Genomic DNA, 18,678 nt, shown 5'->3' on the forward strand with positions numbered 1-18,678 from the left:
CCATCTAAAATGTGAACAGAAAAACAATGATGAAGAGCAAGGTCTCCGCACACATTATACCCACTCCTAAGCCTCACTGAAGCAATGTCAATCTAATGACTCCCAAAAATCCACACAGTCTAACAGCTGGATTCCTCCTTCCAAAGCACCAATGGCTCCCTGCTGGCCGACATCTTGGTAATTTTCTCCCGTACACACTCTACTTTGGTGGTGGATCTGAATGTTCTCAGAGGCGGTAGTGAACAGGTTAAAGTTGAGGGGATTTCAAACATGTCTAATCCAATAAGAGGCTTGGTAAAACATGCGTTATCACTTAAAGAATAAATGTTTAAAAATAGAGCACAGATGTGAAATTTGAATAAAGAGAGAGAGCGAGAGAGCGCAGTGAGAGATCTTCTTGGCATTTACATGCTATTTTCTGTTTTGGTCACCTTCTGCTAAGCCTGTTATTCTGATATGCTCTGCCAGCTGCCCGGTGCTGTGGGGTGCTTCAAGTTACTGAAGCAAAGTTGGCAAATCACTCTGAAATTTAAAAATCAGACCCATCTCCCCCTTTATGCATTTCTAAAAGCCAGAGAAAACAATGGTAAAGTTGGTCTTTTCATGTTTTTTTAAACTAATACTTAAAAAGCAAAGAGTGAGTTTTCCCACCCCTCCTAAAACGAGCAATACTTGTACTGGGATCCTTAAAAACTTAAGAGAAAGTATCATGGTTGGATAGGCACTTTTCACAAAAGATGGGCTACAGATTGCCAATCATAAAATTCATAGGAATTTCTACTCATGCAGAAAGCAGTCTCTGATTCCTCCAACAGGCAAAGGTTTTTGAACTTCAGTAATATCTCTGCAACGACAACAACAGAAATAGCAATTTGTACTATTTTCTCATTCATGAGCTAATATCTATCATACTGGCAGTAGAGATGATTAAACTCCAAGGCTCAAGGACAAAATCAACACCTCCTATAGCTAAGGAGAGCCCAGAAGTGTTCCATGCATGTTTAGGGAGAGGAACTAAAATGTGTTTAAAACAGAGCTTTCACCCAAGCAAGACATTCAGGTGAGAGAATAGTTGGCCATTAGGTCAGTTTGATGCCCTGGGAAGATGCCCTTCTGATAGGGATTTGAAAAATACATAAAATTAGAGAAAATACTTTGCCTCCATATTCATTGAGTGCATTTTTTGTTGCAACGGCAAACTGAATGGATTCCCTGAGTATTGGGGTTGAGGCACCAGCTGCCTAGGATAAGGCTGAGAGAGCGGAAGAGTGTCTTACCCAACTGCTTGGACATTAAGAGGAAATTGTTTACAGTAACACTGAGAAGTTCAGGCTTTACCTCCATAAGAATGGCCTGACAGGTCTGAGTATTTCTTTTTTTATTAAAAGGAGTTCTCTAGAGTAGACTGTAAAGACATTTTGCATTGCAGTCAAAGATAAATAGAGATGAGGCTAGATTCTACCAGTGGGACACAAACAGCTTAACCCAAAGTGGGTCTGCTGTAAAAACCAATACATTTGCATTTTAGCAATTTGATCTGGACCAAGTCTGTGATGCATTACAATGCTGGGATCAAATCAAGCTTTTCTGGAGGTAATCCAAACACAACAGGAGGCTATGGGAACCCTACTGCATGGAGTTCCTCTACTGTTGTTTAACTGTGCTAACCTCCTGAACCCTAAAGGGTAATTAAAAGTCATCTGCACATGAAGCAATGAAAGTGTAAATGGGAAGCACAACCGTGGCTTCTAGCAGAGCGGGGAAGAAATGTCAGGTTAACCACTCCACTTAGGTGCTTTTCACTTTCCTGGACAGGATGGGTCTACCTCTGCTGAGATCCAATTTTGAGTAGGATTCCATCCTTGTAGGTGGCTCTCGTGAACACATTCCAGGGCAGCCTCTGCCTTCTCCCATTCTTCACCACATCTGTGGCTAATCCTTGTAGACAGCCCTGTGATTTTCGGACAACGGAGGGCAGAGAGGCTCTACCTAAATAGATTACGTTACATGCAACTTGTTATGGCCTCCAGAATGTTTACCTAGACATGGGACTTTTTTTCTGCAAACCCCAGGGGAGGGGGATCACAGAGAACCAATGGACTAGTCTCCTGGTCTTAATGTCTTCCTGCTCTAGCTGACCTACGTATTTCCTGGTGGCCAAAAGCAATGCCCAGAACTGCTAGGAAAGAGAAAAGAAAACCAAGTACAATTTATCTCTGATCTCAAAAGTAGTCTAACCAGTTCTGAGAAATAAGCTGGTTCTAATTTTAACTAAACAATAATGTCTGGCCCTCATTTAAAAAAGGCATTTTCATCAAGGATGTGCGTATCACTACTTCAGCACATAGGGGAGCATTTGGGAATATGGCTTAGGGGACAAGATTTAGTTTTAAGCTTTCTTCAAAAACCGCTTAGCAGCAGGCAAATCCAGTGATTTCAGAATTAATTATTTTGATGTCAGTCCTTTTTTCAAGGGTGAAGGAAAAGAGTTGGGAGGATTGGCTCCAAGATACCAAAAAAGGAAAGGTGGTAATTTTTTATAATATTTTTTAGAACTGGCCTCCTTGGAAAAAGAACCAAATCAAAATTTAACTAATTCCCAATTGAGGCCCTCTTTCAAAACTGTACAAATCTGCAAGCAAGATTATTTTTAAAAAGAAGTAAAGTAAAAGTATCAGAGGTATGTGCCTGTGAAGAAACAGAAGTGGAGGAAATAGAAAAGCTGGGTAGTTTTAGATATCTACCCCACCAAACTAGAATCAACCCTTTATCTTTTTTGAATGCAACGAGTAGGAGAAAGCTAATTTGTACTGCTCTCTTACCTTTATGCCATGCTCAGCCTAGAACTAACCCAAATGTCAACACCTGAAGGGCATCACAAAGATTCTTTCATTGTTAAGCATAGCTGGAATTTCTGAACCCATTTCATATCACCTTTGGCTTTCCTGACAGATGCTTAACAAGAGTTAAAGTATTTCTAGGCAAATTGATTTATGAGATAGTCAGGAGTTTTCAGGGATGAAATGGAAGGATTCTCTTCATAACAGCAAGCAATCTCTGCTACTTCTGAGAACTCAGTGACAGTTTATTTAAAAAGAACCCAAGAAATTAGAGAAGATTTGAACTAGAAGAAGGTAAAAAAAAAATTGGAATAAAATTCCAAAATTGCTATCATCCCAAATAGTTCAACCACGGGAAAAGTCACTCTATAAAGTGTCTTGGAATGTGGCAAGAAAGGGCATGGTGCCGTTCTGTGGTCATCAGCTGACACACAGGCCTCATCTCCTCCATCAAGCCCTACAGACTGGTGGTGGTTGCCTAGAATATTGGGGTGAGAATTATGAGGCTAAGTCTCATCTACAGGGAAGAAGGATCATGATTAATCAATGATGTCTTTTTTCTTAAGAATCTGCCTTCATGATTTATTTATTCATTCATTCATACAGTCAACAAATATTTGCTGAATCCCTACTAGCATGTTAGGAGTCATGTTACCATAATCTCAGGCCTTATGGAGCTCAATACTAGCAAGGCAGATAGTCATTATTAAAATAATCACAAAACAAATACAAAATTGTATCTGTTGCAAGTGCTATAAAAGGGATAATACATGTGCTGAAAAGTGTCAACTTGGCAGATTTGACCCAGAAGACTTCCCTGAAGAAGTGATGTTGGACTAAGACTGAATGGATGAGTAGGCATTAACTAGCTAAAGAAAAGAGGGGAAAACATTCCAGGCAAAGGGAAGGGTATGTTAAGATACAGAGCACATTGGTTTGAGTTTGTATTTATCCTAACACCTAGAGGAGCCTGGGAAGGGTTTTCAGCAGTAAGGACTGGAAGGTGATGAGTGTAACCTGAGATTTATCTTTAGAAAGGATTATGTTTCTGCCCACTGAAGTTTGAAAACAGCTGGCCTGGCCTGGAGGCCAGATGTACTTCTTCTCCTAGGCACAGGCAACCCCCAGTGCAGGCCAATAGCAGGGTAATGGCCACTCTTATCTACCTGCATGTCTCTTGACAGCAAGGAAGGTCAAGACCTGGACTCTGTTGGCATGTTGTTGAGACTGCTAGAAAGTCAGGGAAGGTATTTTGTCATCAAGCCTGCTTTCACACTACTTAAAAATCTCGTCAGGTGTGACAGGCAAATGCTGGCATGAGTTCTCTTTTGTTGCTCCAACGGAAGTAGCAATGTTCCCTAAAAAGGCAAACCAAGTACCTTGAGACTCTATGGAGGCTGGAGTTCGGGGATGTGGAGAATGGGCTCACTAGGGCAGCCTTAAACAGGGCAGTCCAGAGTGGTGCCGAGGGGAGCCCTCCCTGTTCTGAGGCTGCAGAGCTAGTGGATTCTGCTTCCTAACTGCACAGAAGTTCTGCCTCAGAGTACACCACTCTTAGCAGATCCTGCATAGGAGTCCTATGGTCTACTGTACCCATCTGACAACTCACTTCCTTGCTTCCTTGCTCACTCCATGCCAGCCATCTTGGCTCCTTGGTGTCCTCTGAACATACCAGCACACTTCTGCCTCATTCCCTCTGCTGGAAAATCTTTCCCCTAGACATCTACATGGCTCATTCCCTCACCAGCTTCAAGTCCTTGCTCCAATGTCTCCTTCCTTCCCAATGAGACCCATCTTGTCTACCCTATTTTAAATTGTCACCAGAGCCTTGTTCCTACCCTGGAACTCTGGGTTTGCCTTATACGAGTCTGTATTTTTCTTCTTTTCTATCATATAATTTATTTATCATGTCCATTGTTTATTGCCTTTCTCCTCCTATTAAAAAGTAAGCCTGTCTGGGTGTGGTGGCTCAGGCCTAACAATCCCCACACTTTGGGAGGCCAAGGTGGGAGCATTGCTTGAGTCTCAGAGTTCAAGACCAGCCTGGGCAACATAGCGAGACCTTGTCTCTTCTAAAAAATAATAATAAAAAAAGCTAGGCATGGTTGTACACACCTGTAGTCCCAGCTACTAGGGAGGCTGAGGTGGGAGGATCACTTGAGCCCAGGAGCTGGAGTTTGCAGTGAGCTATGACTGCACCACTGCAGTCCACCCAGGGCAACACAGTGAGACCCTATCTCAAAAAAAATGTAAGCTCCATGAGGAAGCAGTCTTTATCTATTTTGGTCACTGATGTATTCTATGCCTAGCACTGTAACACAGTGTAGGCAGTCGATAAATACTTGTTGAGTTGAATTGCAATATGGTAAACATGGCACTTGGTCTCACCAAGCTATCCACCTGTATTATCCCCATCACCCTGCACAGGTTGGGAGTCACAGGCTGAACCACTGGAACTGGGTTTCTCTGATAACATCTGTGAGGTATGGGAGCTGATCATGACTCACACTGTTGCTTTGGGGAGACAGTGTTCAGCCGAGCCACAGGCAAGGTCTCAGCACTCCTGCAGCACCAGGGCCAACTCTGCACCAGATATAAGTGGTCTGATGGTGGTTAAGTCATATAGTCTCTTGAACTTTGGTTTAATCAACTCAAAAATAAGGATGATGCTTTTCTCATTGGGGCAGGCAAAATATCTGTTATGCATGATTCCCCAGCACCTGGCAGAGAGTCTGGCACAGAGTAGGTAGGCAGTAAGTTAGCTGGTTGGTTATGGGGAAAAAATGAGATTATGTTTGTAAACTTATGTAACCATAAAGAACTTGGCATAGAGCCTGGAAAGTGGTAATCATGCATTAATTCACACAACAAATATTTAATGAACACCTACTATGTGCCTGGCAATAACTCAGTCACTTGTGGTGGCCTGGGCAGGGGAGAGACTTTCTTTAAGATTAGTTGAGCTTAAAAGGCAACCTGGGCTAGGCATGGTAGCTCGCACCCATAATCCCAGCACTTTGGGAGGCCAAGGTGGGTGGATTGCTTGAGCCCAGGAGTTCAAGACCAGTGTAGGAAACATAGTGAAACCCACTTCTACAGAAAAATACAAAAATGAGCTTGGCATGGTGGTGCATGCCTGTGGTTTCAACTACTTGGAAGGCTGAGGTGGGAGGATCGCTTGAGCTCTGGAGGTAGAAGCTGAAGTGAGCTGTGACTGCACCACTGTACCCCAGCCTGGGTGACAGAGTGAGACCATATCTTGAAAAAAGAAGGCAATCTGAAGAGGGTGGCATCTCTCATGAGCCAGTCTGCCTCAATATCTGCACAGAAGACTGAGCAGGCCAGGCCTTCCCTTCTCATTGGCCTGGTCCCTGAAAGAGCTCTGCTCTTCCAAGTCAGCTATGCAGGTCAAGACAACTGAGGTCTGGGACTCACCCTCCCAGGACAGCCCTCCCTCATTGATATCTATGTGGGCTGCATACACAAACCAAGCAAATTTCATAAGCGCTATGGCCTCCTCAGTGCAGGCTGGGACCTGGGGTCCAGGGTTCCTGACATGTCTGCTCACTGCTCCACAAATGCGTTGGCTTTAGGAGAGGAAGACCACGAAGGCTTAGGTGTCAACATCTATGTGCGCTTTCCGCCACAGTTGCCACAGCTCAACAATGTGTTCTTAACATGTGCCCAGCTGTGTGCAAAAACAGTAATGATGAAATCAAAATTGGGTTGGCAGTGATAACATCGATTAGTAGTAATAGTAGCACTACTGGTAGTATTAATAGTAATAGTAGTTACAATAGCAGCTTATACATATATAGCACCTATTATGTGCCATGCATGTGCAGAACACATGGTTTACCTTTCACCTCACAATAACTCTTTAAATTGTTAGCCCAATTTACAGATGAGGAAACTGAGGTTCAAGAAGGTTTTAGTATCTTGCCTGTGATCACCCAGCTAATAAATGCTAGAAACAGGCTTCACCTTAAGAGTTTGACTTTGGGTATCATCTTTTATGATTGTTTGGCAAAGGGTCTCCTTAAGCATTATGGTGTATCCACCTTTGAGGCTGAGCAAGATACCTAACCTCTCTGGGCCTCTGGCTCCTTCTCTATGAGTATCAAACCCTCAGTCTTGCTGGGAGGTGTCGAGTTGATGTATGTAAAGCCTTTAGACCCATGCCTAGCACATAATGAGAGCTCAAAAGTATTAGTAACTGTTGTTGATGTGATCAAATAGCCTAAGCCTGAGAACTCCAGGCAGAACATACTGTTTGTGAACAGCTGGAGAACATTCTTAAATGGTTTTTTTGGCATCTACTTTAGGTTTATGAAGATAAGGAGACCCTCACAATTTCTGGGAATATAATTTTGCTTGACACTCTGAGTTCCTCCCTGAACTTGGTGGGGTATAAGCCTGAGCCCCATCACTTACAAGCTGTGAGTCCTTGGACTGGTTATTCCACACGCTGAGCCTGTTATGCTTCCTAGAAAAGGGAGATAATCCTGCACACACTCAGGTTGCCGTGAGGACTATGGGACAACATCTCTGAATGACACCGGATACACCATCTAGCAGAGAGTGAATGCTCAATAAAAGGGGATTACTTTGACAGCACATTAATCATTGTTTTTAGAATCATTATCATTGGCAACAAGGATACTGAAATTCAGGTGATTTTTCCTGCTCTTTCGTGAGTGGGGTGAGGAAGGATAACAGACCTAAATCACCAAGAAGCCCATCCTCTTCTTTCACTGCCTCCTTCTCCACAACAGCCCTTCAGACACTGCCTTAGCACATATAGGAGCTGAACTCTGCATAGCTGGGGTTTCCCAAATGTACCCCATGACACCAAAAACCAGGATTGTTGTAGAAAATATAGGCTTTGTGCAGGTTCCCAGGAGCAAATTGAAGGACTATGCTCAATTCTTACTGGAATCAAGAAGTGCATTTTCATGATGCTAAGAAAAAAGGGAGTCTTAAAATTCCTTATTGGGAAAAGTAGAGGGAAACACGAGGAGCAAAGTATCTAAGAGAAAGAAAGGAAAAATTAGTCACTCTATCTGATAGGAAGGCTTCTGGCAGCCTTGCCTCTGCAGCTCCACCAAGCTAATTCAGCAAGAGTTGACCCTATCAGGTGGCTGCCAAGTCTGGAACCATTGGCATATAGACAATAAATGAAATGACACTGCAAATCATGATAAAATGCTGTCATCTATGGTCTCAGACTTTATAGCCATAGAGTATTCGAAATCAGCAAAAGAGGTAAACGTCAAGGTTGGATGAGCTCTTATGCACCCCCACCCCCAATAGTGGGGGCAAGTGTCTCTTTAGCAGCTGACTGACCTGAGACCTTTGGATCATGTATGCATCATAGCTGGACACATGGTACTTGGCTGTAATATCTAGACTGTAGCCAGCACCACAGGTGCATGGTATATTCGAGCTCAAAAGCTGTTTCTTAGGTCTATAAACCTGTGGGAGAAAGCTACAATGGTTAGGTGCAGGAGGGCAAGGCACAGGGAAGGAATTAGGGAAAAGCAAAGAAGGATGCTATTTTGACTGTCTGTGGCCAAGTGGGTGGAAAACTCAGTGGAAAAGATGCACAGCTCCAAACAAAAAGGTCAGGTGTAAGCGATCCCCGACTCCTGAGGCCAGCGTTAGCAAGGCATGCCTCTCTGTGGAATGACCCCAGTGTCTGGCAGTGACTGGGACCCTCCCTGTACAAGGAGACGGTGCCCAGGCATAGTAGTGGTCTCTCTCTCTCTCTCTTGTTCTCTCTGTCTCTCTCTCTGTCTCTCTCTCTCTCTCTTTCTCTCTCTCTGAACAAGGCAGCCCCATGAGAAATGAACTCTGGTGCAGAGCCAATGTCTGCCTTTTCCTTCCTGAGGGGTAAAAGGGTTGGTCGCATTGGAAGGGAAGAGTACTTACTCCTTCAGGTTTCCCTTCCACTCACCTTGCCCGTGGTGCTCAGCACAGATCACTCTAGCAGGCAGAGAGCCTGCCCTAGGGGCTGAGTCAATATGGACACACTCCACATGGTAACTGTGTGGCCATTAGAGAGCTTCAGAGCCACATATGGCCCTAGCTTAAATGTGGTAGCCACCCTGCAAGGTCATAAACCATCGAGCTGAGTGAGTTTCATAATGAACTAGAATCTTAGTGAATAGCTTTAATCATTGCTTACAAGAGTCACCAAGTTACATGAGGAGGAGACGATTTCATGGATGATTTTCCATATGCTTCAGGTATAATTATTTTCATTTAAGCCACTTCCAGAAAACCCTCCAAAGAGCAAGGAACTTTGTATAAGTTAGAACTATGCCCCTCCTTCCATGTCCCTCAAAACAAATACAGTGGCCTAGAAAGGAGGAAACACAGGATAATGGGGCAAACAGGTGATTTTTAAAAATTATAGTGAATAATGGCTGGGTGTTCCCTAAGCATAGTCTGGTAGTGCTAGGAGATGGTCCTTGTCTGAAGGGTATTGGAGGAAATAGTCCAAGAACTAAAGTGGGAAGAATAGAGAGAAAGAAACCTAAAAACCTAGATGAGGGCAGTTATTTACAGGGACCAGAAGTGAGCAAGACGGAAGGTAACAGGTCCAACAGGAAAGAAGTTGCCTAGAATATAATTGTAAGTCTCTAGAATTTAATCAGAAGTCAAACAAAGTCCATTGGAAGGAAGAGATCTGAGAGCTTTTTGTGGGGAGATGACGCTGACACAAAAGAAAGGAAAACAGCACTGGTTGCGAACCACACAAGCCCAGCCACATGCACATAAACACAGACGAGCAGTAAAATGGTGCTCCAGCGACAACTGGGACCATTGCGCTCCTACCTGGTTTTAGCTGCTTGAGCCCACAGGATGGACATGGGATAATGAAGAGTGGCTAAAACCCAGAGAAACCCCCAAAGCCCCAAACCCAACAAAACACACCTTTCTTGCAGGAGGCCCCACCTGCTGCTTTAATTGATGCACTAGTCGGTCTTTTTCCCGCTTGAGGGCCATGACTTCTTCCTGTGTCTTTTTCTTTTTGGAGGCAGACAATTCCAGCAGAGCAATGTTTGCATCTTTTTCACTGATGGCTGCAAGTAGCGCTTCCTGTCTGGTAAAATAAAGATTATTGAGATCATTTTTATAAACTAAAAAAACCCCAAAGAATTGGCATTTATATTTGAAATGAACCACAGAGTATTGTCTCAATGGGAAGAAATTATGAATAATACTTAAGACAAACTAGCTCTTTGGCTTTCAGAATGAACAAAATTGTTTGGGTCAGAATTCCTCAGACCTGCACATTACAGCCACTGAGAGGAATCTTTTAATGACTTCATAGATGTAGCCACATATTAGAAATGGGAGGGAACTAATTTGAGCATTCATCGCTGACATATTTATCCATCTATCCAACCATGCATCCAAACATACATACATTCATCTATCCATCCATCAATTTGCCAAGAGTCTTAGTCTGTTTTCTGTTGTTATAAAATAATAACCGAGACTGCGTCATTTATAAAGAAAAAATGTTTACTTGGCTCATGATTCTGGAGATTGGGAAGTTTAAGGGCATGGTGGTAGCTTCCAGCAAGGGCTTTTGTACTAACATGGCAGAACAGTGGAAGGACAAGTGAGCAAGTGTGAAAGAGACCACAAGATCAAGCAAAGCTTGCTTTTATAACAACCTGCTCTCTCAAGAACTAGTTCACTCCTGAGATAAGGGAATTAGTCCATTTGTGAGGGTTCCACCCCCATGATCCTCATGATCTAAGCACCTCTTAATGCTCCCTGCCTTTTAATACTGCCATATTGGCAACTAAGTTTCCAACATATGAACTTTTGGGGGACACATGCAAACTATAGCACCAAGTAAGGTTCTAGCTACTCTAAGAAAACTCCCCCAAACTGGGTAGCATTTCATGTATTACGTCTTTCATACAAGATTTTCTTTTGAAGGTGGGCAGAGATATTTACTGGAAATCCTGTTCTATTTTCAATGCATTGAGTGATGTTCCCTTGCCATCCCACTGAAAATGATTACTTCCTAGCCTTCCTTATTTCAGTAATTATACTATATACACTAAGTAGCATAAACCCTGAACTTAGAAGTCGTCCTTGAGTTCTTTCCTTCTTTCTCTATCCAGAGCCAACACACTGACAACTTCAGTAGGTTTTACTTGAAAGTACGTCCCTTATCTAAACTCATGCACAACTATAAAAATATCAACCAACCATCAGCATCACTCACTGGGAACCACTACAAAAGCTTACTCATTGATCTTCTTGGTAAAGAGAGTAAAGTCATCTTTCAGATTCCACCATTGTGTTGTGTAAAGACCCATTGCATCACCCTTTAGACTTGAAATCCAGACCCTTTATTGATGCTTGCAACACATTATACCAACCAGCCCTGACTACCTCTCTGAAGGCCTCTGTTCCTCTCCTCCTTCCTCAATCATTAGGCTCCAGCATATTTCATTCCACGTCTCTGCTAGTCCTCGGAAATGTTACCCATGTCCTCACCTCACAGGCTTTGCCTCTCTGTGCTTTTGCCTCACGTAGCTATTCATCTTGCATGTCTGTGACAGACCACTGACTTGGACCACCTCATGTCCAAATCGGTGGTCGGTCACATTACACTGCTTCATTTTTTTCATAGCACTCTTCGCCATTTGATAGAATCTTATTTATTCTTTGCTTTCTAGATTTGATGCTCCATGAAATTGAGACCTCACCGATCTTGTATACCACCAATTCTCAAACTTCTAGAAGATCCCTCAGCACATAGCAGGTGACCGAAAACGTTAGTTCAAAGAAGAAGTAAGTTCATTTTTAACTTTTTACAGACTTTGAAGATATCACCAGATGCCTCTTCCTCTCATTTTTTAAAAAAATTAGAATGCTTTGCTTCCTGCTTAACCTACAGTCATCACTTATTCAGAAAAGTTTGAAAGTTACCTCCTTCCATCTTTACAGTATAATTTTATGACCACATCTGTCACAAATTTTAACCTGGAATTTTCTGGGATGATTTTTGAGTAGGAAATAGCTCTCCTGGGTGTGTTTCATTGAATCATCCTTTCCACCGAGAAAGTCTTATCCCCACCATTTGTGTCTCTTCTGAAACATTCTAGATACTTTGGAAGCCCCACAGCTCCAAGGAAGCCTCCACAATGGGAACTTCCCTTGCACACAAGTCCCAGGACTAAAACCTGATCATTATCCTGTTTTGCCTTTCTTTAATCCCCATCACCAGACCAGGCCCTCTCCAGATGTTTGGACAAGGTGGTCATTATTTGGATCTCAGATTATTCCCCTTTTCACTGCAGGGATTTATATGGAGTTTTCTGGGCCCCACTAATGCCTGGCAGTAGGAGCTTCTGTTTGAAGCTCACACAGATGTGTGAGCAGCAGAACATGTCAGGAAATATCTCCATTTTCCAGAAGAAAAGCAGTACAGGCTGGACTACCACCAGCAGCATTAATATCCAGCTTCACAGAGCCTGTCTGCCTTTGGATAACAGTTGAGACAATAGACATGCTTGTGGCTTCCAGCCAGTACATATTTACACAGAGGGCGAAGCTGAAGAGGCTATATAGGCTTTAAATCAGAGAGAGCCTATTTGCTATCTGCTATTCCAAACTTTAGCCATAACACACAAGGTGACTGCAACATTTTATCCCCTCTGTTCCAAACTGAAATATCTAAGTGAAGCTTTTTAAACGAAAACAAACTAAAGGACTGACATTAGGAAGATTGGGGACTGGAGGTAAACTGACTACATCTCTACAACTGCATCTTTTTTTTTTTTTCTTTTGAGACAGAGTCTCACTGTGTCACCAGGCGGGAGTCAGTGGCATGATCTAAGCTCATTGCAACCTCCGTCTCCTGGGTTCAAGTGATTCTCCTGCCTCAGCCTCCTGAGTAGCTGGGACTATAGGCATGTGCCACCATGCCCAGCTAATTTTTGTATTTTTAGTAGAGATGGGGTTTCATCATGTTGGCCAGGATGGTCTCCATCTCTTGACCTCATGATCTGCCTGCTTCAGCCTCCCAAAGTGCTAGGATTACAGGCCTAAGCTGCTGCGCCCGGCCTACAACTGCATTTTTACAGACATATGCAGTTATTTAAAATGCTAAATAAAAAACTTTAGTGACATGGGAAAATATTTATGTTTGTTGAGAAATAATTCTCTATGACTCTCTCATGTTTCTATACATTTTACAAGCACAGGCACTATTTTCTTTTCTGACAACCTTTCAAGAATGTTTGTATAGAGACTATCTTTGAAAGACAGAAGTGGTATATGTTTTTGGATCAAAAGGTATACACGCTTACTACCCTATAAAACAGTGTCTCCTTCTAGAGCAAAAGGCAAGTAGGCATGTTACTGCCCATTATAAAATATTCGGATTCTCTAATCTCAGGGTTGCTCTCCGATAACACAAACGACTGCATGTATGTGCTCATCCACTCCATCCGACTGGCCTCCATGAGACTTGGAGCAAGGAGAATTGACACAAATATACTAATTATTCATTCTGTGCCATGTGCAATAAAGTCCTCTATCTTTGGCCCAGAAGTCTCTTGTCATCTGCCTGCATCCATGCAACTGAGGCAGGCTAACCTGTTAGCATGCCAGTAGGGAAGATCTCAGACCCTTCACAGTCCTTGATGAACAAATGTATATCCAAAAAGATCCCTAAAACATAAAGCTATATTCACAGGAGAAACAAGGACAGAAAGGAAATATACCAAAATGATAATTATCACCATTTCAAGGTGACAGGATGAATGAGGCCATTTTTTACTTTGTTCTGCTTATACTTTTAAGCATTATTCTTAGAAAATATCGTAAGAGTAAACATTTAACACTTGTAAGTCAAGCTTTGAGTCATCAAGTAAACTGCAGTTACATGGTTCAAAATCTTAGCAGGCATGTAATTTGCTCATTTTCCCACCCAAAATACCTATAATATGTCCCATTCTTTATGCACAGATAGGTACACACACACATATTTTCACACACACACAGCGTCTGATATGATCTACATCATCTACCACTCGGAAAACTGTAGTAATCTCCTAACCAGGCTCCCTGTGTCTACCTTCAGCCTGCTTTAACCCATTTTCCTCTTCTGGGTCAAAATTTGATATTATATAGCTTTAATAACTGTCAAAAGTCATCATCAACCCAAAAAGTAATTGTTCTAAACTCTCCTTTCTCTATCATTCTAAAATTTAGGGTTTTAAGCTTTAATACATTTCTCCTCTCATGATACTACCAAAAATCACAACACATTAATTTCTAATCAACACTTTACTGCCAGAGAAAAACATATATCAATTTATAATTCTCTACAAATGTTATTACAGTTCCAAGCCAAATTAACCTGAATTGTCAAACCTCAAAGTGCATTAAAAATATTTCTAATAAAATTATATTTAAAGCCATTCACTAACCTTAAATGAATATTGATATAAAATAATCTATTTTGCTCTTTATAACTTTTTTCTTATTGTAGTTTTGTTTTATTTTGTTTCGCTTTTGGCTAACAAATCTATTTTTATAGATACTGGCATTATACAATCATAGAACTCTAAATAAAATTAATGTAACTAAGATTATATATATTTTGAAACCCTCATTTAACTATTGGCCATAAACTAATGATATTTTCCCCAAAAATACCTTGATTGAGATATACATTCAATAATTCTAGTCCATTTAAATCAAAGAATCATTAATAGAAGATTAAAAGGTATATAAAATTAGAGAGATATGAACATTTCATATCAGCAATGTATTCTGAATATGTTAAGGTTTATCTGGTTATTACCTATTTGTACAGGGATGGCAGGCCTAGAATTAAACAAACTCTTAATTCCAGGCTAACAGAGCCATTGAATTTGGTTTTTGAAGCAAAAAGTTTTACAAAATAAGTTAAAGTAACTCTTTCTTAAGCTAATAGACTTTAGGTAACACAGGTTGAACTTCCCAAATCCAAAAATCCAAAATCCAAAGTACTCTAAAATCCAAGATGTTTTGAGCACCAACAGGACATTCAAAGACAATGCTCACTGCAGCAGTCTAGATGTTTGGATTTGAGATGCTCATTTGGTAAGTGTAATGCAAATATTCCAAAATCTGAAAAAAATATGAAACCTGAAATACTTCTGGTCCCATGCATTTCAGATGAGGGGTACTCAACCTGTAATTTAAATCACTGTGAGCTAACTGTGTGCAGTTATGGGTTTTCATTATCCCTGCCTTAAAGGTCAGGGTTTCTTTGAGGATGGGTATACTAAACAAAATTTTATAAAGACTAATTTGCCATCCCTACCATGAGATTCTACACTTTTACAATTCCCACAAGCCAATTTACTGATACATTGACAGAAAGCACCTAACAAGAAAATCACAAACATTGAAATAGATTAGGAAGCTTACATTAAATATTCTTGCTTTTTTTTCTCGTGGCAAATTTTCGTTCAGCCATTCAAAAACTGGAAAAACTAAAATACTGCCAGTTCTGATGTACCACTTTTTTAAAAGGCTCAAGTGTAAAGAGTATACCAGTGACAATACACTTGGATATAAACTAGAAACACAGAAAAATCATTATTTTCTCCAATGAAAGCATTACATTCTAGAATCAAGCCCAGATTTATATTGCTTCAAAAATTATTACTGCCCCATCAACCCGAAGAGAGTTCCATAAGCCTGAAATCACGTTCAGCATTTAGTCTACCTCTTTTGTCTTTTCACAAACAACACGAAAAGTACATATATGCCCATTCTTAGACAGTTAGTAGGTTTAAGTACATACCAAAGGCTTGCAAAATTATCTTGAGAATATTGCCATCCTCGAGTATACAATTACTAAGGTGATCTGTCTATGCCCCAAAATGTAGCTTAAAATATGGAAAGGAAGCCCACATATACTAGGAAGGAAGATAAGATAATGTGAAGAGAAATAAATCTATAAGAGTCTGCTAAATGCCAAGCTAAGAAAGTGGATCATAGACAGCATTTTATCAAAATGCAGCCTAAACAAATGTCAAGGGCAATAATTTCTTTAACAAATATGGGCAACAATGAAGGAAAAAAGGGGGAAATTCCGTGCCCTGTCATACGTTTAGTGAGGATTAACAATGGATAAAAATATGTGCAAGAACACATTTAATAACCCTGAACTGTCATTCAGTGTGTAGGAGGTAGTCAAGATACAGCTAATAAAACACCAAAAAAAATGGTTTTAGCCACCCTGAAAAAAAAAAAAAAACCCTGCATGGAATAAAACAAAACAGGACTGAAGGGCATCTCCTGCCAAGATAAATGCCTTCTTTTGAGTGTCGCCTGTGGCTAGCCCTCACAAAGAGAGTTCCAGGATCCTCTGATGGTAATACATGGCTACCTCACTTATCACAGTCCATTTAAAAGGGAGCTTTGTAAACATTTCTACTTCACTCCCCATTGCTGTCGTCCTATTAATGATGATTTGAGCTCTGAAAGAGGATCTAAAATTAATTTCAGGAGTTACAAATGAGGCAGGCCAATTAGGAACTATTATAAATTGGATTGGGGAAGAAGCATTAACACATTATTTCTTGTGGGTTCTTGTTTTAGTTAGCTGACCCATCTTTAGAAATGCATTCAATTACAAAAACAGATGCTTAAAAAATGCATTCCATTAAGAAATGTTTGGATAATGACATATAAGAGAGAACCTATATTATGTATGGTGTTTAGCCCAGGCAGTCATGTTCTAATCATATTGTGGGGGGAAAAAGTCCGCTCAATCAACTTTTCTCAGCTAATTACTGTTTTCTTTCCCTCATGACCCTGAATATTCAACTGTAAGTTCAGTAGGAGGTGACTTCAGACAGACGGTGACGAAAGATCCTATTCAAAACAGCCTCTCTCTCACCCCTGGGGTGAGGGTTGGGTGGAGGTTTGCTGTGATCAACCCCGGAGATAGATGTTCATTTGCCTAAATTTTAAAAGCTGAATTTTCTTATGCCATCTTGAGAAAGGAAAGGTCTTTGATATCAATTAATATCAACCCTACCCACCAGCAGAATGATGTATGGTATACGCAGAAGGGGCCACGCAGAAAGCGAAGCAGCTCACATGAGGTGGGGCCCACAGGGTGAGATATATTTGAACAAGCACGAGTTTCAGCAAGGACAAAGAACAGACCAGATTCATAAAGGCTAGGCTTTGGCAGCCCAGACTTCTTAATGTGGTTTGCTCCCTGTTGCCCACCTAAAACTGACCTCAAAAAAATAGTTTATCCCAATTATGGAGAATTCTGTCTCTGAAACCTAATAGCACATGACTGAAGTTTCCTAACACAGGGGCCATGGAGTCTTGTGGAAGTTCTTTGCTCTATGCACCAGCTTCTACCCTATTCTTTGCCCGATACATAAGCCAGGGAGGCGGCTGGCCCATCCGGGGGGTCCTCCAAGTACAACTAGACCAGGACGCTCTCAAGTGCCAACATCGTGTGCTTCAGGGCACTAAGAGGGCAAATGCCAGCAACATTTGGCATCCTGCTACAAAGGGATATTGGTGAGTCTGAAGCCAACTGATTTTCCCACATACAAAAGGTCCAAGTCCAGAGGAGGAGGTGTGCCAGGAAGAGCTACTCCCCACATTCTAAATGTTTCTCTCGAATCCTGTCCTTCTGGAGAATTGACAAAAAGGAAATGAAGGATGGGAGGGACCATTGTCCCAGATCTTGGCAGTGAACATGTGTGAGGCATTGCTCATTACTATATGCCTGATCCACCAAATAAAAAAGAAAAAAGAAAAAAAGAAAATATTTCTTTTGAGCACTTTAGCCTATTATGATTTTTTAAAAAATATACACACACATAAAAAATACTGCTCAAGTCTTTAAGAGGAGGAGGTACCGATCTTTATTTAGTGCTGGGGCTTTGGAAGCAAATATACCTGAGTTTGAATCTCAGTGGTACCTTTTGTCTGTGACCCTGGCTAAGTTACTCACTGTCTCTGAAACTTCAATTTCCTCATACATAATCTAAGATGGACAATCATAACTCTCTCTTGGGTTGAGGCAGGAGAACAAGGTCTGGAGGCAGAGAACCTAAGGCCATTTCACTATGACTTCCTAGAACTAAATTGAAAGGAAAATCCAAACTTTCCATACCTAAATAACAAAAGGACCAGAGGTTACTCCCTTTGCAAACTCCAACCTTTTCTGCGTAGCAGATGAGAAACTGGCTGTCTGCAACCAGTCAGGCTGATTGCCACCCTAGTCTTCCTTTGCACAGAAGTGCAACTCTGTAACTTCTCCTTAGCCACTGATTGGTTGCTTTCAGACCGACTGCAGGCCACCACTTCATTTACATGAGGTGAGTGCCAAGTGGCCAGTAGAGAACCTGTAGGAAGTATTTGGACCTGAGAAGATTCTGTGTCCAGGCCCTTGAGCCGCTGCTCCAGCCTGCTCCTACCCTGTGGAGTGTACTTTCATTTTCAATAAATTCCTGCTTTCATTCTTTCATTGCTTCATTCTTTCCATGCTTTGCTGTGCGTTTTGTCCAATTCTTTGATCAAAACACCAAGAAACTGGACAAGTTGCAGTCAAAACCTTCTACCGGTAACAGGATCATTGTGAGAATTAAAAGTGAGCATGCATGTAAAGATTTTGTTCAGTGCCTGACATGACCACACAATAAATGCTAACATTTACTTATTAAATGGCATAGACCCCACCAAAGTTAAAGATTCAAAAGTTTTGCATTACTTTCTATGGACTCCCCTTTATATTGAATATATCTAAACATGCTCATTGGTCTCTTACTTT

General features: G+C 41.3%; 1 protein-coding gene across 10 annotated transcripts in view; it reads right to left on the bottom strand.

Moving 5' to 3' along the window:
• ERC2 (ELKS/RAB6-interacting/CAST family member 2) overlaps nucleotides 1-18,678 on the bottom strand; it is a 958,416-nt gene that overhangs the window by 222,234 nt on the left and 717,504 nt on the right. For 7 of the 10 annotated variants that reach the window (XR_010338994.1, XR_010338995.1, XM_064367213.1 and 4 more), the window contains one exon: nucleotides 9,780-9,948. Coding sequence is in view for 8 of the 10 variants with exons in the window: in XM_064367213.1 (XP_064223283.1) it covers nucleotides 9,780-9,948 (169 nt within the window). In the remaining 2 variants the exon portion in view is untranslated. The remainder of the gene's footprint in view (nucleotides 1-9,779; nucleotides 9,949-18,678) is intronic. The other 3 variants (XM_064367212.1, XM_012460778.2, XM_064367215.1) reach the window with 1 other exon arrangement.

The sequence above is a fragment of the Aotus nancymaae genome, unplaced genomic scaffold (assembly GCF_030222135.1).
Source record: "Aotus nancymaae isolate 86718 unplaced genomic scaffold, 86718_ANA_hifiasm-v0.15.2.pri h1tg000067l, whole genome shotgun sequence".
NCBI classification, from domain to species: Eukaryota; Metazoa; Chordata; class Mammalia; order Primates; family Aotidae; genus Aotus; species Aotus nancymaae.